The sequence below is a fragment of the Sardina pilchardus genome, chromosome 8 (assembly GCF_963854185.1).
Source record: "Sardina pilchardus chromosome 8, fSarPil1.1, whole genome shotgun sequence".
In the NCBI taxonomy this organism is placed as follows: domain Eukaryota; kingdom Metazoa; phylum Chordata; class Actinopteri; order Clupeiformes; family Clupeidae; genus Sardina; species Sardina pilchardus.
The window spans coordinates 23500161-23519964 of record NC_085001.1 but is presented as its reverse complement, the minus strand read 5'-3'; the positions used below and the strand labels follow the sequence as shown (position 1 = coordinate 23519964).

At 42.9% G+C, this 19804-nt stretch overlaps 5 protein-coding genes across 6 annotated transcripts in view; 4 read left to right on the top strand and 1 right to left on the bottom strand.

Annotated features, from left to right (window-relative positions):
• Positions 1 to 3944, top strand: part of fras1 (Fraser extracellular matrix complex subunit 1) — a 134069-nt gene extending 130125 nt beyond the window's left edge. Inside the window, 5 exon segments of the mRNA XM_062544154.1 lie at positions 86 to 202; positions 477 to 643; positions 1222 to 1427; positions 1602 to 1748; positions 1862 to 3944. Of these exon segments, the coding sequence (XP_062400138.1) occupies positions 86 to 202; positions 477 to 643; positions 1222 to 1427; positions 1602 to 1748; positions 1862 to 2443 (1219 nt within the window). The 3' untranslated portion in view covers positions 2444 to 3944.
• Positions 3945 to 4233: 289 nt separating this feature from the next.
• anxa3a (annexin A3a) lies at positions 4234 to 8346 on the top strand. Of its 2 annotated transcripts, none has more exons than XM_062544064.1 (14): positions 4234 to 4304; positions 4874 to 4907; positions 5017 to 5064; positions 5143 to 5230; positions 5486 to 5580; positions 5680 to 5793; positions 5970 to 6060; positions 6148 to 6227; positions 6325 to 6381; positions 6516 to 6609; positions 6961 to 7056; positions 7146 to 7204; positions 7296 to 7418; positions 8086 to 8346. In XM_062544064.1, exons 2-14 carry the CDS (start codon positions 4893 to 4895, stop codon positions 8146 to 8148), a joined length of 1023 nt encoding a protein of 340 aa, XP_062400048.1. In that variant the 5' UTR covers positions 4234 to 4304; positions 4874 to 4892; the 3' UTR covers positions 8149 to 8346. The 2 variants fall into 2 exon arrangements, with proteins under 2 accessions (XP_062400048.1, XP_062400047.1); XM_062544063.1 differs by lacking the exon at positions 4234 to 4304 and adding an exon at positions 7693 to 7776 and having other exon boundaries at positions 4855 to 4907.
• Positions 8347 to 10110: 1764 nt separating this feature from the next.
• lysmd3 (LysM, putative peptidoglycan-binding, domain containing 3) lies at positions 10111 to 13902 on the top strand. The gene is made up of 3 exons (XM_062543258.1): positions 10111 to 10228; positions 11984 to 12255; positions 12901 to 13902. The coding sequence occupies exons 2-3, from the start codon at positions 11992 to 11994 to the stop codon at positions 13579 to 13581; spliced, it is 945 nt and encodes a 314-aa protein (XP_062399242.1). The 5' UTR covers positions 10111 to 10228; positions 11984 to 11991; the 3' UTR covers positions 13582 to 13902.
• A 273-nt stretch (positions 13903 to 14175) lies between these two features.
• Positions 14176 to 16522, bottom strand: polr3g (polymerase (RNA) III (DNA directed) polypeptide G). Its single transcript, XM_062543260.1, has 8 exons — positions 16191 to 16522; positions 15916 to 16068; positions 15457 to 15586; positions 15054 to 15122; positions 14919 to 14978; positions 14778 to 14842; positions 14562 to 14699; positions 14176 to 14403 (listed from the first exon to the last, which is right to left on the bottom strand). Exons 2-8 carry the CDS (start codon positions 16027 to 16029, stop codon positions 14314 to 14316), a joined length of 666 nt encoding a protein of 221 aa, XP_062399244.1. The 5' UTR covers positions 16030 to 16068; positions 16191 to 16522; the 3' UTR covers positions 14176 to 14313.
• Positions 16523 to 16893: 371 nt separating this feature from the next.
• Positions 16894 to 19344, top strand: mblac2 (metallo-beta-lactamase domain containing 2). Its single transcript, XM_062543259.1, has 2 exons — positions 16894 to 17435; positions 18961 to 19344. Exons 1-2 carry the CDS (start codon positions 16994 to 16996, stop codon positions 19332 to 19334), a joined length of 816 nt encoding a protein of 271 aa, XP_062399243.1. The 5' UTR covers positions 16894 to 16993; the 3' UTR covers positions 19335 to 19344.
• Positions 19345 to 19804: the final 460 nt, after the last annotated feature.

The window sequence follows — 19804 nt, the reverse complement described above, 5'->3', positions numbered from 1 at the left end:
ATGTTGTAATAACCACTTTATAGACCTTGTGGATCTGCTTGCAATAGTGTTGGAGCTGAGTGGTGTTTTCTTCTGTGTGTTCCAGGAAGGACTACTCGGGCGAGTACACCGTCTTCCTCATCCCCTGCACCGTGCAGCCCACTCAGCCTTGGATCGACCCCGGAGACAAGCCCCTGTCCTGCACAGCCCATGCCCCTGAGAAGTACGTCAGCACCTACTGTCGTCCTCAAATGCCCAACAAAATCAACGTTTACAATGCATTAATGCAGGGAACGTTACTGGAACCAAAGGCTTTCCTTACTAGAACGTTTTGGGAACCAAAAATGGCTAGTAGGGTTGAGTCATCGAATACAGCACTAAACCAACTATGTTTACTGTCTCCAGACCAGCAGGATTTGTTGCATGGCTGATTTATGTCATTTACATCATATACAGTTGATAGTGATTTAAGGATGCTTTTTTCTATCTGTTTCTAGATTCCTGGTGCCCATTGCCTTCCAGCAAACTAACCGCCCTGTGCCCGTGGTCTACTCTCTCAATACTGAATTCCAGCTTTGTAACAATGAGAAAGTGTTCATGATGGATCCCTCCACTGCAGACATGTCAATGGCTGAGATGGACTACAAAGGAGCCTTTTCAATGGGTAAAGACGCTGCCTGCTGTTTTATGAATAATTAAGACAAAGAACAAGCTTGTTAGTACACACATTTGCCAATTTCACTTCCTCTTTTGTTAGGAATGGGACATGATATTAATGTCTCAAGTTTGTTCATGATAATGAGGCTATTTGCATCACAATGCACTGAGTCCCACTATGTTCTCATTCAGCTGTCTCTCATCCAATACACCATTACAATGGCAGCGACAGAAAGAAAATAGAAACTGGGTGTCCGACAAAAGTTCAGCTCAGAATGGCAGCACGGTGTTGCTTGCAGCCAGTCAGGACATTCTGATTGAAAACAAAGCAATCTGTTGCTGCCAGTCGCTTACATTCCATCCAGTTAGGACATGGTGTGATCGTGTCAGTGCACTATTACATTACATTTCATTTGGCTGACACTTTTTTAACCAAAGCGACTTACAACATGAAAAAAAAACATTTAGGTTTTTAAGTGCATAAATGAGTGTGATTGTCTGAAGCAGTGCTATGAGAGGAGATATTTTGTCCTGCGACTCCCTTTCTTGACTCTTGACTGAAACGCCATGCGTCTGTGTGTGCAGGTCAGACCCTCTATGGTAGAGTACTGTGGAACCCGGAGCAGAACCTCAACGCGGCCTACAAGCTCCAGTTGGAGAAGGTGTATCTATGCACAGGGAGAGACGGATATGTTCCTTTCTTCGACCCCACGGGAACCCTTTACAACGAAGGCCCCCAGTATGGGTGCATTCAGCCTAACAAACACCTCAAGCATAGATTCCTGGTGCTGGTAGGTCAATTGAAACCTGTCTGCCAGGTCAGGTTGGGGACAAAAAAATGCTGTCAGTTGTTGAACTGGTTTTGCTACCCTTGGATGACAGCCATAAATTATTAAGAAAACAACTGGCTTTAATGAAACAGTCACTTCTCTGTGATAACCTATTCAACTAAATCTGTCCTGCAGGATCGGAAACAGCCAGATGTCTGTGATCGTTACTTCCACGACGTTCCATTTGAGGCCAACTTTGCATCTGACAGTCCAGACTCTCAGGCCATGAGTGCAATGCCAGGTGTCGACGGCTTCACCATGAAGGTCGACGCCCTTTATAAGGTCAGAAAAAGATCTCTTTTCAGCCAAATAGTGAACTCTTAATCATCCAAAACAATACATTATTAATCTTCTGGGCGAGTTGTGGATTCTGACAGCCTGAGTCTGTTCTATAGGTGGAGGCAGGGCACCAGTGGTACCTCCAGGTCATCTATGTGATTGGACCAGAGTCCACCACAGGCCCTCGGATGCAGCGCTCGCTGACCTACGAGCTGAAGCGCAGCCGGCGTGACCTGGTGGACCGCTCGGGCCACCTCACGCTGGACGAGTCGCTGATCTACGACAACGAGGGCGACCAGGTGAAGAACGGCACCAACATGAAGACGCTCCGGCTGGACGTGCAGCCCTCGGCCACCTTCAACCCGCAGGTGGGCAGCTCCATCGGGGGCGGCGTGGCCGCCGTCACCCTGCTGGTCCTGGTGCTGCTGGCCACCTGCCTGGTGGTGCGGAGGTGCCGTCGCGCCGCCAGGAAGAAGCTGCCCAAGAAGGACCCGGCCGAGCAGTACCCGCTCAACACCAAGGTGGAGGTGTGCATCGAGCGCTTCGAGAAGAACCTCAACAGCAAGCACTGCACCGTCAGGAACGTCAACATCCTCCACAAGAGCCCCGAGTCCTCCAAGGTCAACGGCGTCAAGGTCAAGCAGGTCAACCTGGAGGTCAAGCTTCACAACAACTTGAACGACGGAACTGAAGTCTGATCCTTCGTCGAAAGTATTTTATGGGAAAAAAAAACCTCCCTTCCCCACCCCTTATTTCTATCACTGTTTGTAATTATGAGATGAGATTATTATTAATGTATTTTTATACGACCATTTCAAAAGGGAAGTGTGCGTGTGTGTCAGCTATGCATCATAAATCATTTCACAACTGAGCTACCTCAGTGACAGTAAAAAAAGAACACAAAAAGAAGACTTAAGAACCACTTTTACATGATGTCTTCTTCGAACTAATGGTTTTCCATTTCCACAGATATCTACATAAAGCATTGCTTTTCTTTCAGGTACAGCAACATCACCACAGCAACATATCCAGGGGTAGCTCAGGCACTTTTACTCCATATTGCTTTGATGAATGGTTCAATTGTCTGGCAGAGTTACTACTTTGAAAGTCACAGCACAACCACTATTTAAAAAAAAAAAAAGATAAAAAGTATTAAAGACACATAGAAAGTGCCAGCACTTTGGACAGAGCAAGCTGTGTAAATATTGTTTTAAAAGTGCAATTATCTGATGACATGGTCATCCCTCATTCGCTGCAGGTGTGAGTGTGGAGTTTGATAGGTAGCTTCATCGATGTTCTTAGCTTTCAATGAAACCACTGGTGTGCCATGAATTACTGTTAAGTGCGATTTCTTTTTAGGCTGAAATCAAGCAATTGTCCAAAGCGGTTTGTTATCAACTTAATGTAACTCATCAGAACACTTTCTGTAACTTGCCATCTTGTGACAGAACAAAAAAAGTGTTTTGATGAATTGTGCACTTTGAAAAAAATAAAAACAAAACTACTGTAGATTGTATTGATTGTCCACTAGCTCACTCCAAATGCTGTTTTGATTCTTTAACCACAGATATGAGATGGTTAAAAAATACTTAACTACTGTTTTATACAATGTGTACTCAACTATTATATTATCTGCCAAATAACCCCATGTTTTTTAGCATTGTTAAATGTACATACACCTTCTGAACACAATCATGTTGATTTTTTTTTTTTTTTTTTTTTTGTCTCATCAAATTATGTTGCGTTATGACATATTGTATTACCCACATACAAAGTATAATGTACGTATGTAGCCCTACTGTTGTATTTTAAGTAATCTTTCAAGATGCATTCATCAGATGGATATGAAATGGTGCTGATGTGAGAGTCTTTCTGGCTTATGGATGCTAACCATAGCCTACAATTTCTCCATGGTTACAATACGTAGAGAAATTGATTTCACCTTTGTCATCAGTTTCTTTAATATGTTTTTTTTTTTGCTCTTTTATTTGTTATCGCTCTCACACTTTCTGTTCTTATGTCAGTCTATCTCTGTTTCATCTTTGGTCAGCTATGAGAATGGTGTGCCTATCACTTTAGCATTGGGAGATTTTAGGAAATAACATATTTTTGGTGCTATCATTTGTGGAAAATAACAATGCTCTAATAAGATGCCTGTATTCTGTGCCTTTTTAGTAATAAAAAAAAAAGTTACATAAATGTACCTTCCTGCATTTTTTCTTAATTGTGCGTTGTGGATATTAAGTTTGGCAACTTATCTATGGAGAAGTGCCCTAGAGTATTCATAGAGTAAATAAAACTAGTCTAAGTAGTACTATTAATTACAGAGCACCTAGTTTGTCTGGTGGCATATTTTTTTTTCCATGATATCCTATCCTGTTTATTTAATAGACAGTGGTTTATTTAATAAGTAGAATTGCCAGAGGGCGGGCCTTAGGTATCCCAAATTATTCAGGCGACTGACCTCATTTCCTTTGACTGAAGCTATTTGGAAGGGTGTGACGATACTGTAAGTAATAGTCAAGTGAGACACCACCCGGATACCTTTTCCTGAAACAGGTAAGTGACTGAAAGACACTCAGTAATTCTGCTTTTCTGGAAAATATGGACGTGTAGAATATAGAAATATATTGAATATCTCTTAGACTATTGAACTTACGATAGATGCTTAGGGAAATAGCCTATCTGCAATAATAATCTGGAGTTTTAATACAAGGAAATCCTGTGATGGTGAAACTCGACAAACACACCGGGTTAAACGGGTTTACAATGACGAGAGGTCCGAAACGCAATGTAGCACACATTGTAGCCAACTGTATAGCCTAATAATGAAAAACATAACAAATAAAGACGATAGTTGGGTCAAGGCTATGCGCTATGTTTAATGAAGAAGCATTTTTAGAAATAAATAAATAAGTAACTTGTGCATTGATTATTGTGATGCAGTGTTTGCCTATAATAGTTTTAGTTTAGTTTTTTGTCACTGTTGTAAATATGAAGACATACATTTGCTCAATTTGTTATTCCTTAATAAGACAAGGATGCTGGTCCTAATCATAAACAATCGTCATGATGAGTAGTAATTCTAACTCGATACGAATTGATAAGCCCATCCTATCTTTGCTCAGGAGGCGTACATCTTTCACCATGACAACTTTATGGGTATGTTCTGCTTCTTACCAGAGTAAATGTATCAAGTGCTTGTATTGTATTACTAGGCCTACTGATTTTTACTTCTACCTTCTGTTGCATATTCAATATTTTTGTACAGGATGACCTGGAGAGCATTGTTGATGAACCGTCCTCTTTCACAATAAAGGTAGCTTGATACCAACACAGTTACACATAATGATGTTATGATGTGGCCTAATCTCTCCTTCTTGTAATCTTATAACAGGGTGGAGAGAAAGGTAGCATCAAGCCAAAAGCAGACTTCAATCCTGGTGAAGATGTTGTAGCCCTACGCAAAGCCATCGAAGGAATAGGTAGAATGCACTTACAGTATCTCCCTGTACCCTTCCTCTGTGTCTTGTGAATGCGCTGAAGGCCTGAATCAAAAACATATTTTTTCACAGTTTGCGCTTAAAAGAGGAAAAAAACATCTATTATAGCGTGTATAGATTTGCGTAAGCATTTTTTAAAAGATTAGCTACCCCCTAACTCTCTTAGACTTGTCTTCATGTAAGGGCTATTGAATATACCACTCTTGCCCTTCATCTTCATCTGTCTGTCTCTGTCAGGTACAACAGAGAAGACCTTGATTGACATACTAACCCATCGAAGCAGTAGTCAGCGCGAGGCAATTTGTAAAGCATATCTTTCAGCTACAAACAGGGTAAGAAAACTTGGTGTGTGTGTGTGTGTGTGTGTGTTTGACTGTGAGTATGTGCTCTGGGTTTTGCAGTAATCAGTTCACCTTGCATCTTCATTATAGACTCTGGTGGATGATCTGAAAGGTGACACCCATGGTAACTTTGAGCGGCTGCTTGTAGCCCTTGTTACCCCACCAGCTGCATACGATGCTCAGGAAGTGGCACGAGCAATGAAAGTAAGGACAAAGGCATTTTGTTTGTGTTTTTGATCGGTTCTCATCATTTGGAAAGGCACAAGTTTTCATATCAAAACATATTGAATCCTTTCAAGTCTCTCCCCTTTCCTTGAATACATTCACGTCTCTCCTCATAAGTCCCAGGCACAAACCCCTTTGTTGTCTCTCTCTTTCAGGGTGCTGGAACAGATAACAACGCCATTATAGAAATATTTGCCTCCAGAACAAATCAACAAATCAAGGAGCTGGCTGCAGCTTACTTGGAAGGTAAGTCATTATGGCAAGTGACTGGAAAAGGTAGCAAATAACAAAATCCTCATGTTGTCGTGATTCTCGTGTTTTGTCATTCAACAGAGACGGAGAGAAAAATTACATTTGACCTCAAGAAGGAGGTCTCTGGACAATTTGGCAATGCCATCCTTCTCCTAGCTGAGGTGAATAAAACTGAACATCCTTGCATATACGGTACACTTGAGTTTAAAATGAGAGATTTTACATGTGACTGTGCGTGTGTGTGTGTGTGTGTTGCAGGGTGGACGGGATGAGAGCGCTACTGTGGATAGTGCCCAGGCTAAAGAGGATGCCAAGGTGCAGTATATGCTATGGAATCTGTCTGAAGAGGCAACATGTGAATGCTGTGACTTCACTGCATCCTTTTGATGAACTGTAATTGTCTTATTTGATTGGGCTAAATGAAATGCTGCACACACTCTGTGCCACAGGCTCTGTATGATGCTGGCGAGAAGAAATGGGGGACTGATGAAGACAAATTTATAGACATCCTGTGCAAAAGAAGCATAACTCAACTACGGCAAAGTACACCCAACTTTATTTTTGGATATTTGATATTTGATCTGTCTGTGTGTGTGTGTGTGTGTGTGTGTGTCAGGAGGCATCAGTAGGCTGAACAGCACTGTCAGTGAGTGAGTTATCCTGACCGGCTGGTCAGCAGCATTAGTTGTCACAGGATCCTCCAAGTTTTTACCCATTTTCGGAAGTCCATTTTGTTTGATTGTTGGTTACTTTCAGAGGATACCATCGGAGTTCACATACACCTCAACATAAGAGTGGGTAGTCCCTTTAGCGGCAGTCGTGTGTGTGTGTGTGTGTGTGTGTGTGTGTGTGTGTGTGTGTGTTTATATTCAGAAGTGTATTTTTTTCCTGCAGCTCTTGTAGTGTATAAGGAAATCAGTGGAAAGACCCTTCAGGAGAGCATAGAAGGGGAGATGTCTGGTAATCTTGAGGAGCTGTTGGTGGCCATCGGTATATTTCATGTTCCATAATTTTACCATAAACATAAACATTCACTTCTGACATTGCTTTAAATAAATATTCTAATGATGGTCTTCCAGTGAAATGTGTGAAGAATGTCCCTGCCTACCTGGCTGAACGGCTACATAAGAGCATGAAGGTATACCATGAGCATCTGAGCATCGCCATTTAATATTAACAAACAAACCTTCCAGAGTGCTTCTTTTTTTTTAATGCGGACGTTATTGCAGGGGGCTGGCACGGATGAAGCTACACTGAACAGGATCATGGTCAGTCGCTCTGAAGTCGACATGCTAGACATCAGAGCTCAGTTCAAAAAGCTCTATGAGGATTCCCTTCACTCTTCTATTGAGGTCAGTTTTGTACTGTAGCGGTGCGAATTCAATTAGATATGACTGTTGACTAACCAAACATCTAATCTTATCTCGTGCTTTTGTGATACGTACAGTAGGTCTATGAATCACTGCCAAAACCAAGTGTTTGTTGTTTGTTGCCAGTGATTCATGTGTCTGCTGTATAAACTGGAGGGTGTTGAGGCACTAACAACTAGCTCAGAGTGAAAATAAATAGTTCTGAGCAGGCTTTTGGTGTGACTGTTGGGTGGCTTTTTGTCTTATTTGATCACAGTCGGATGTGTCAGACAGCTACGGAGAATGTTTGAAGATGATTTGTGGAGGGGAAGACTGACAAAACTAACAGTCAAAGAGCAAAGTAAACATTTGATTTCACATTTCTTCTCTGATGCTTATATTTATTTGTATAATCTAATCTTGGTTACTCTTGTGAGACACAATTGCTCCTTCCCGTAATACACCATGTCGTATGCCACTACTGATGATGTATATTTGATCCAAGGGTGACCAAGATTATGTTTAGACATACGCCTATGTTTTCACATTACTGTACCTACAATCATGTCTAATCAAATCAGTAATTAGACAATGGATTTTAGTTATTTTTCATCAAAACTATTTTTATTACGCAGGTATGTCATTACTCTTTTTTTGTTGTTGTTTCCAGTCAGAGACCCATGGTAACTATAGGAAAACGCTGCTGAAGGTCTGTGGAGGAGAGGACATTTAGGAAGAGACACAATTTTTTTGACAGCTGCTTTGCTTTCCACTTCAATGTTGGAAGTGGTAGTCTATCTGCATCATTGCAATCTTGTGTATGATTGCTATGCTACATACAAGCTTAAATTTAAAACAGCATGTAAACATCAACAAAGGCTGGCCTGTGTCTTCAGAAATTCAGTTTTGGCTATTTATTAAAGATGTAAAGACTAAACACTGTTCTGTTGTGCAAGTTTATGGATATTCTATCGTCCGTCATTAGGCCTACTGCAACAACCACATGTAGCCTGTCATAATGTATCATCAGAGATGTTGCAAGGATGAGATCTTTTTTGACAAATCGAAAATGTGACTTTTCTGCATGAACAGTAGGGTGATATCAGCTAAATTGGGCCACTTTTTGGTAAATCGCTTGGGACAGTAATACAATATCATCTATGCCTTTTCCAAGTGTTTTTATAGTTAATAATGACTGTTTTTCATACTTTTGTGTTGAAAGTATGTAAAAAAATATAATTATTTAGGCCCTACAGTTCTTGAAACACCAGCTGTCGCAACTTTTTTCGCATGAGCAGTTTCAGGTAAAATGGGCCAGCAGCTTCAGGTAAAATGGGCCAGTCTAATTTCAAAGGGAAATTATAGTTAATTATCCATTTTAATTTTTAAAATACAATTGCTAATATAGCCACATAACATTTAGACTGCATTAAACAAACATATTCATATGTGGCATTAATAAAAACACATCGTGGGTGCAAACCCATGAGCACTTCAAAAAGTCAATTTTGGAACCTGACTGATGCCAGTGTGTGTGTGTGTGTGTGTGTGTGTGTGTGTGTGTGTGTGTGTGTGTGTGTGTGTGTGTTTAGAACAAATGTGTAAATTACAAAAATTCACATTCAAAATTGATAATTGATATATTCAAAATGGTAAACTAATATTACTAGTGCGTGTGTGTGTGATAAAAACATTTTTCCTTCTTGTTTGCCATACTGGTGGTGGGGGGAGGGGGTCATGGTAAGTGTGTGTGTGTGTGTGTGTGTGTGTGTGTGTGTGTGTGAGACTGTGTGCGTGCACGTGTGTGTGTGTGTGTCAGTCGGTGTGTGGGTGCATGTGTGGGTGTGTGGGTGTACACACCTACATAGGCTACTCACACAGAGAGAGAGAGATACACTGTGACACACACACACACACACACACACACACACACACACACACACACACACACACACTCACACACTCACACATGTGTATGTGGCCCATTAGAATGGGCCTATAGGATGGCCCATTTTAGCTGAAACCATATGGCCCATTTTACCTGAATGGGTTAAGGTAAATTGGGCCGCCAAGAAAAACATGATTTTTCCAAAAAATATGTTCATATACCAAGCTAACAACATTAATTCTGATGGATGCCATCAAGACAGATATAATGCATAGTTTTTTTATGGGCATGTTTGTTTTTTTATAGATTTATCATCCTTATAATAGTTTAGTCAGATTCGCTATGCCAGGCTACTTACCATATAGTTTTCTGGTGCAGTCTTGATTAGCATTATTGCCCTGCCCACCATAGCAACCATAAACCAATCAAATCACCTCTTACTTGTCAAGCACAGTTATGACAACAGTTTAACACCCTTTGCAGTCATTGGCTCTAAATTCCAGAGGGGCTGGGACCCCCAAACCTTAAATGGCCCATTTTACCTGATGGCCCATTTTACCTGATATCACCCTATAGGCCTAGCCTTTGACTAGAATTTTAGGAATTCTGGACGATTGACTGTTTTGAAATGTAGGACTAGCCTATTAGTAGGCAACACTCGAATCCATCAGTAGGCTACTTAAAGCATGAAGTGGCTCTCACTGTTACTAAAACTTCTGTCTATTTTGGGATATCTCACTCCTTCAAGCCGTTTCATAAGCTATAAGAGATACGTCATCACGTCAGCAGCCTATCTGTTGACGTGGCGTCTCTAAACAAACGCACCGTGTACAAGGCTGGTACAAGGGGAGAAGAGAAAAGAAAAGTGGGTTGCTGTCTGTTGTAGAATGGCGTAGAACAAGGAGTGAACATTTCATGTTTTCTGGTAAGACTAGCTACTTGTGTTTCTGTTAACCGTACATCAACATCATTATACACACTATGATATAAACCAGCGTTACATTGTTATTTTAACGGCGTTGTACTGACGCGGACAAGTTAGCAAGCTATCATAGCTAGCACGAGAGACTCCTAGCACAGCTAGCATACTTTTCGTGTTAATGAGAAAGCACGACGTCCATTAACAGAAGGCCTAGTTAGCGTTGTTGTTGCTCTGAAGTAAAGCACATTGTCAAGATTGTAAGATATCCATTCAGAAAGCCTTCTGTCAATTGGTAACAGGCACAAGTAGAACGTATACAAATATGGTAGCCAGCCGTGATATAGGTATGTTAATGTATCCTAACGTTAGCTGTCGGCTAACACTTAACTTAACCTTATGGAAAGGGTTAGCTTGGTTTACAAGACACTTAACGTAATAGACAACTTGAGTCTTGTCTCTTCGCTTTCAGAGCTATCACAGGAGCTACCCCTCCCCAGATCGTATTTTACCATTTGCCATTTGACTCGATAACTTTACCGAACAGTTGATTCCTTTGCTACATTAGCTAACGTAGATCTAGCCTGTAATGCCAACGTTAAGACGTCCATATGGTTACACTAGCCCGGGTGCTATCCGGAACTCCTCGCTTTATTAACAATGGTTTGCCAATATTCATAGAATATCTTACGTTTTTTTTTCTTTTTTCATTTCATTTGAACTGTCAAGGTACATGGCTGTTAGTGTCAGCGACACACTGTCGGTCTGTGCAATCACTGTCAACCACATAGTGGTACAATCTCGAGCTAGAAAGTAACCGCAGCATTCGCATTACTGTAGTCTTTGGTTTAACTTTATCCCTTGCAAGTAAACCTGGAATCATTATGCAATCAATGGCCTTTTACTCTGTCAGCAGATAGTAATCTGTGTAAATAGCTGCCAGCTTGTGTGGAAAGTGGTTGAAAGATAAGGATAATAGGTGAAGTTGCATGGCTAAACACGTTTACATCGAATACCCTTCTTAACGTGGCAAAACTGCATGTATTTTTGTCCATCATTTTAAAGTTGCCGTTATTCGTTTTAATCGCTGTTTATTTTATTTACGATACATTTGACAGCAGCGTCAGTTAGGTTCAGTCATGTGAATTTGACAGGGGGGGTCATTTCTGAACCAAGAGCAAAGAGCGGCAGTATTTCTTCTGAGTTTGGAAAATGAGAGTCAACGTGTTAACTCTTGACCTGACTATCTTTTGAGGCGCTGTATTTCTGTAGAAGAGGCGTGATCAGCGGGCATAGTCCAAATGACACTGTACGCTTGGAACAGACCTCAAACCAATCGAGCAACGATCCGGGTGCTTCTGGTGGATACGCCCGTTTGTGATTGGTTCCAGCAAGAGTGGGACATAAGCAGGAGAGATAAATGTGCAGGTTTCCAGCCTGAGCTGTAGGGCGAAAGCGGGCGAAAGCCATTCACCGGCAGATCGGGGCGGGTTTACACAGTCTAGTTCAGGTTCAGGTTCACTGGTTCAGGTGACCTTTTTGTGCAAGATGTGGTTGCTTTGCTCAATTCCTTCTAATCTGTTCACCTCTGTTGAAGCTCTGGTGTTCCTGTGGCTGTGATATAAATTACACATAACTTAGATCTGCTTCAGGAAAATGTGACCTAGGGTTTCATACTTAATTGGCACTGTTATTCTCTATGTTCGTCATCGTCATCATAATCATAAACCTATGCCCTCCCTGTTGTCTTGCTTTTCCCAGGGTGAAAAATGACTGGGAAAAACCAGCACAATGGTTTCCAGTCAGCCACCGCTATGCAGCCCACCTTCGGAGGGCACGCATACATCTTTGGGAATGGTTCGGAGACGGAGTGTTCGGAGGAAGACGGGGAGAACTACGAGCTGCGTTCCAGAGCACGAGACCGAATGCGTCGGAGCACCTCAAGAGACCGACTTGACGACATAGTCTACCTTGTCAAGGACATCAAAGATGGAGACACTCTCAATAGCATTTCACTCCAGTATTTTTGCTCGGTGAGTCTGTTAACTGGTGATGCATGCGTGAATCCCCCCTGCAACATTGATTAATTGTCCTCCAAGGTTGGTTAGATAATTTCTGTTGTGAGGAATATAAAGCTTGATACAGTTTCGCCCAAAGAAAAACTGCTGATAAGATAAAAGTAAAGAACTGGTGTCACCAGTATTCTCCCTTGTAGTCAAAGTTCATGATATTCTCTGAAAAAGACACTCTGAGCTGCCACGTGTTAGAACATTTTGGCCCTCTTGGGGATCAGTTCCATGTTTATCTTGAGTATGCTGCTTGCACAGTGTTTACCTAAGCTGTCCCAGGTTACATTTGTGATTTTAAAGGGCGTCATCTGGCACCAGTTTTAATGTTCACACAAAGTAATTGCTATGCATTTTCTCTGAGGAATTGTAAAAAAAACAAATGCACCAACACTAGTCAATGCTTGCATTGATGTTTTTATTTTCTATTTATTTTTTTTCAATTCACTGATTTTTCCTGCTAATTTATTTGCTTTTTGGTCCCTCTCCGAAAAGTTGCCTTGTTGCTGCATACTGTAAATGCATACAGCATAACACAAAGATTACATACAATCAGCAGGTACTAAGTTCCTTAAAGGAGACTAACATGCAATTTAATGTTTTTCCTTTCAGGTGGCAGATATCAAAAGGGCCAACAATCTTCTCACAGAGCAGGACTTTTTTGCATTGAGGTCAATCAAGATCCCAGTAAAACGGTTCAGTGTTCTGACGGAGACCCACAACACCACTCCTCACAAGTCCGCCTCCCCAGGAACAACCCGTCGCTTGGTGGAGTTTGCGGCATCCACCAGCGAGGTGGTGGACTCTGCATCCTCCTCCTCCACAGACAGCGTGGGTAGCTTCCTCCAGGAGAAGGACAAGGACATCGAGCTGCTGGTCAAATCCACAGGCTCCTCCAGGAACAGTCTGGATGAGGTGGTGTCCTCCCTCAGTCCCCAGCAGCCCCTGCTGGGAGACCCAGAGCGCCGAGCGCCCCTGAGGAAGGACCCTTACTACGGAGCGGACTGGGGCATGCGCTGGTGGACCGCGGTGGCCATCATGCTGGTGGTGGGAATCATCACGCCCGTGTTCTACCTGCTATACTATGAGGTGCTGATGAAAGCTGACGTTAGTCATCATAACGCTACAAACCCACACGTGACCCCAGTCATGAATGGACTGCACAAGGCTGTGGACACTAAAGGGGGTTCGGTTGGAGAAACAGGACACGAGGATATTCCTCATCGGGACGCGAAGGCACAACCACCCCCTGAAATGAAAGACCACCAGGACCAGAAGGGAGGGGACACGTAGTGAGGGATAGACAGCCGCTACTAGGGACCAGAGATATTTCTGCATCCGGAGATGTAACCACTTTCGTAGGTGAGAAATAGCAGTTGAGCTACATTCAGTCATTGACTCTATGGGACTTTTCTGCACAGTGGAATCAAGTTTGTTATTTTTAAAGAGTGAGCTCGTGTGTAGCTGCTTAACTTACTTCTATGGTTTTCCTTAGGGGTACACATATGATGGTTGTTTCTTATTTTCAGAAACCATGTGTATGAGCAGAGAGAGTGTTGCCACTGTCTAAACGTCAGGGATGTACTTTAAATAAAGCATAATTTATTGGAGAAACATTTTATGTTCCAAAATCAGTATTGTTGCATAGGTTGAGTAATTATAAACCTTGCCTTCAAACTATTGCTTGCCATAGAATTTTCTTTTTCTTTTCTTTTTTTTGAATAATGAAATGCACAATATTATTTTTGGCTGTGTTTTAAAAAAAAATCTGCATTGACAGTACAAGGATTTCTGTTTTCCTTCATGTACAAAAAGATAATGGAAAAAGTGTTAGCATCAGTATGTGCCTTCTTCCTGTGGACTAAGTACAGGTTGAAAATAAAGTAATTATTTTAATTATGAAGTCAAGTTACAGGCATCTCTTTAGTATTCATAATCATTCCATAGCTCCAAATTCATTAACCAGCACCACTTTCTCCTCAGGACAACTCAAACATATTTACAAATATACCATTACCGATTACTTTAATATGTAGCTTCACCATCCATGTTGTCATCACTGCCAGCGCCAAAGTCATCACCATCTTCAAAGTAGCTGGCGATGTAATCATTCTCCTTCAGAAGGGAACGGAAAGAATCACACCACACAATCACACCACACAATCCCTGCATCATTGCATCCATTGGATTCTTTATCTATAAATGGTTGGTCATTTACTGAAGACACTGGACGGGAAGAGGGGGGGGGGGGGGGGGTCAAGCTATTCCTGTACCTCCTCAATTTCTTCATCGTCATACTCCTCTCCTTCAATTTCTTCTCCATCTTCAGCTTCATCTTCTCCTTTCTTTTTTTCTTCCTTCTCCTCTTCCTTTTCTTCATCTGCGTTTACGTTGTCCGTCTTTTCCAGCTCCTGAAAGTAGTAGCTGGAGTATGTTAAACGTAAACATCTCTTACAATCCCTTCATGTTCCTCCTTATAGTGCACTTACGCTTAATTTTGAGAGCAAACTGTCTTTTTCCAAGCTGGTCAATGTTTTGCGTTTCTTCTTTAATACTGTAATAGTAGATGCGTTGAAAGTCAGAGTCAGTCAGTAATCCTTCGTTTTTATTTATATAAACTCTACATTTACCTGACTTCTTTTTTGGCAAGTTCTTCTTTGGCATTAGTTCTTTTGGCAGACGTTCCCAATCTGGAAACATAATGATACTTGGTGGTCCATGGTAGATGTCAGATCTTCACTAAACATTCATTTTATAGTTCTTACCTGGTGTCCACCCCTCATCCTCACGTTTTTGACTTTCCTTTACATATTTATCTTTATACTTCTCCACTTCTGTAACAGTAAAAGAGAGAGATTGTCATGTCTAAGGTATGAAACAAATACATCTAACAACACAGACTGACCAGTTCAAAGTGAATATCAGAACACTGTTCCATCCACCTATGTCTCTAAACATAATCATCCGACAGGCCTGGCCTCACATGTGAGTGCATATCCTTTGAGATGAGAAGCCCTAACACTTTTATTCATCTTTGGATGTCTGCACTTTAACATTTAATTACATTACATCGACTACTTTACTAAAGCACTACATTTCTATCGGGGTGTGGGTTTCCAGTGTGTGCTGCTGTGCGATTGGATTAAATGAATGGCTGGATGGGCTCACCAGACTTGGCTACATTAGCCTTCAGATAGCAGGGCAACCTGCGCATCGTTCCCCTGATCTCCTGTTTCAGGGCGAGCATGTAGTCATCGCCATGGCTTGGCTCCAGTGCTACAGGTTTATACTCCATCATCTGTATGGACAGAGAGGGAGCAAAGGCACTATTGAAACAGGTTACTGTATTTGCTGAAAGTAGGCATATTGTGGGGCAACAACCAATTCAATGTAATGTTCAATAATTCCCTAAAGCACAACACAAGGGTGCCAACAATGGGATAAAGATAAGTGAGTAAATACAGTTCTGGAAAAATATTGAGACCACTGTACATTTTTCTTATGCCATCACTACGGTTGCAGAGTGACATTTGAATATTCAAATCTGCAGTGGCCTTTTAATTTTCCAGAGCTGTATGCGTTGGCAGTTTGGAAGATAGGTTAGAGATTTTGAAGGTAGGCACTTACTGGGAAAAGTGGGTTAGGCCCCCTTCTGCCATCTGGCATGTTGCCCCTGTTGATGCCCAGATTCTCCACCCTGAAGGAGAAGGCTGCCATCCCTCTGCCTCTGCCCCCTGCCATGACTGTCTACTCCCGAACACAAGTCTGGGCACCACTGTGCTAGTGATACAAATGAGGTTGGATAAGCTCACACAACACCTGAAGTAATATTACGATTATGTTGCATTTAGTTAGATAACTCTTTGCATAGGGCCTATATGATTGATAACAAATGTACTAACTTGTATGGTATTGTTTTCCTCGTTCCAGCTCCTAGTCTGCAAATTGATGTCTGAACCAAATCGCCCTACTATCACAAGTTAGAAGATCTAGGCTCTGTGAGGCGATGGTCTTGTTAGAGTGTGACTGATTGCGTTCAATTCCAATTAAGCAGGGTCAGCTGCATGAGGTCTGGTTGGAGGGTGTGGTTAGCAATTGACCCATTTTGACTGTTATTGGACAGGAGTATTTATAGCTGGCATGCACTATGCAACATTTTATTACAATTCTCACATGAAAAGTGTCGGAAGTACCATTGCAAGCGGACGCGCGCACACCCCCAATCAGGCCACTATGCAAGGTGTCAACATTTCCCTCAGGGACAAGGGGCAGCCTACACCGCTCAGGTCGACACCAGGTAATTCGCACGACGAATGCATGATAAACTTCTTTACAAGCAGTGGTGCAAACACACACACACGATCCTGCGCGCATATCAAACAAGCTTTGGCATACCAAAACAGGTATTTGGTATTTTGCAGGCCTACGGCCTACGGTGTCGATATTTGGTAGCTCGTGCACTTTGATCATTGGCGCACAGCCCGGTACAGACTCTTTTTTTGTTAACCAATAATACCGTTTTTCCCACATGCGTCACGATATATCCTCCAATCAACGCTTACGGTTCCAGCGTAGACGTACCATCCCTTCCATACTGATCGCCATAACAAATTTTCACCTAAGCCAAATCGTAGCCTGCTTGTCATATGATTCCGAGACTGAAGGTGGCTTTAAGGTGTTATTTAAGATACGCGTATGTTTTGTGATGTCTGCACAGGATTGGTATGCGCACAAGTCTGTCGGAGACGGACTCTTCTGGGTCCAGGAGCGATTTTACCAATCGGGTAACAGAGCTAACATTTGGGTCATACGCGGCTCCCATCAGGACGTGGTGATAGACACAGGATTGGGACTGCGGAGCCTTCCGGAGTACATCAAGGCTAACGGCCTCTTGGGGGACGATTCGCAGCGCAAAAACCCTGTTTTAGCAATCGGGACACACGTTCATTTCGACCATGCGGGTGGTCTCCATCAGTTTCAACAGGTGGGCGTTCACAAGACAGAGGTCGATGCACTTGCTAATGGAGATAACTTCGAAACAGTAACCTGGCTGTCTGACAGGGAGGTTGTTGAGACCCCCACGCCCGGATGGAGAGCCAGGCAATACAGAGTGAAGGCTGTCCAGCCGACTCACATATTACAGGAAGGTATGTCAATTTTAATCGGTACCTAGATAGCTAATGTTAGCATTGTATTGTATTGTGTATTGTTAGCATTAAGCCATCAGCTGCATTAGCTGCAATAGGCGGTGCCCTGTGGACCAGAGAAACTGCGAGGTGGCTGCAGCTTTTGCTCTCTCATGGCAACAACAACAAAAAAAAAAACTAACGAACTGGTGGATTTTATCACATGGTTTCAGTACAAGCATGACTGACAGAGGAGTGCAATTTAGTGGCAGAAGCCAGCAAGACAAAAACGATCGATGTAAATTCAATTGTAGCAGCTTCTAAATAATCTAATGTTAACCGAAATGAAACGCATGATGTAACATGGTTTCCTTATCTCCCGTGGTTTGTTATCATCCGGACAGCTGACCTTTAAGATTATAGCATAGATTTGTTGAGAGGAGTTGGCACCAAGTGCACTCTCCTTCTAAACGAAGGCCCATTCTGCTATCCCAGTGAAATCTGTAGCCTAGTGCTCTGCTCAATGGGCGTTCACATAACTTAATTCTGATGCCCTACACAGCATCCCACACGAAGACACAATGAAACACAACAAGATATAGGTCGTTCTGTGTCAAATCCGTGTCAAAGTTGCTGCACCATCTCAGATTTTGTTAAATTTTGTGTCATGACTGGGTCCCAAAATCTTTTTTTTTTTTTTTTTAATTCCTCTGAGAAGCAAAGTTTAGGCATTACTGTCATTACTAGATAAAAGTATTACTCATAGCCAGCCAAAAAACGTTTCAATATGACCGAACCATTACTCAAGTCTATGGCATAAACATTGATTTTCTTCGAGGCCTTAGATTTGGAAAAAAGTGCTAAGTATTGTATTTGCAGACGAAATGCCTGTCTGCTTTATGGGACCTAAAACTTGTAGGCAAACTTTGAGCAAAAACTCATACATTCTGAGACAGTGCAGCAACCACTGAGTTGTCATGTAAGGAATTTAACCCAGTTTTCTTGGCTGCTATAATCCCCATCCCATTCCCAGGTGAACTGTAAAGCCTCTGTGTATAGTTTATGGCTGAGCCTGGTGCAGTATGATTGCTGTCATGTATGTCAAATATAGAGGGTTTTGGGTAATCGCCATATTAGGACCTGAACCCAGGGCAGTATACTGGTCAGCGTTACCCTGATGTTCCGTTGGATCCATGAATTGAATATCTGTTCTAGCATGTACATTCAGTGCAGCACTTGAGGAGCTTTCTTGATCCGACTTCAGTTGTATGAATAGTCGGCCTGGGCTCTCTCAAAGTCATGACGAGCTACCCATCCCCTCCCTTCTCAGTTTGCCGGACGGTCAATACACCTCCTCTGAGTCTCTGAGTCAGTGCCTGCATTGCAGCTGGAATCATTTCCCATGAGCTGCTGCTAGTGCACTGCACACACATATCCACTCCTCTACCTCCCTCTGACTCACACTGACTCACTCCTTCACCTCTACCTCTTCTTCGTCTGTGTCTGTGTCTTGTCTGTCTTGTCTTCCCGTCGCTGTCTCTGTCAGGTGACGTCATCAACCTGGGCGACCGTCAGCTGAACGTCCTCCACATGCCGGGCCACTCGCGCGGCAGCATCTGCCTGCACGACGCCGAGCGCAAGCTGCTGTTCAGCGGCGACGTGGTCTACGACGGCGCCATGATCGACTGGCTGCCGCACAGCCACGTGGGCGACTACGTGCGCAGCTGCGAGCGGCTCCTGGCCATGGCCGAGCTGGACCAGGTGGAGCAGGTGCTGCCCGGCCACTTCAACACCTTCGGGGCCAAGCGGCTCCAGCGGCTGGCCTCGGCCTACGTGTCCGGGGCGGGCGCCTGCCACCGGCTCTCGGCCTGCGCCATCAGGTCGGTGGCCAGCATAGCGCTACGCTCCTCCTGCTGCTAGACGAAGGAGATGGAGGAGGAGGAGGAGGAGGTGGAGGAGGTGGAGGTGGAGGTGGAGGTGGAGAAGAACCGGGTCAGACACTCCAGTTGATGAGGTTCGTCTCGTCAGTGTGTTTTGGTTTGTTTTCACCCGGGACACTCTTGAGCTTTACAAGCTTGTTTCCGCACGCCACTGCATCTTCCTCCTTCAGAATAGTGTGTATATAACAATAATATATATATATACAGTATGCTTCTCTGGCATACCACATATCTTGACTTGATATATATTGAGTATTTAAGTGGACTGAATTTCTCAACCTGGACGTTTCTTTCTACTGCTAAGTCCGCACTGTCAAGGCCAGCAGGTCTGGAGAGCCTCGTGTGAGCCGGTGACTGGTCATCTCCAGCGCTGGACGTTCGGGCATCATCAAAGAGAAGAGAGAGACTTTGGCCTCTGTGGCAGGCTCGTGGCAGGACATGAGGAGGAAG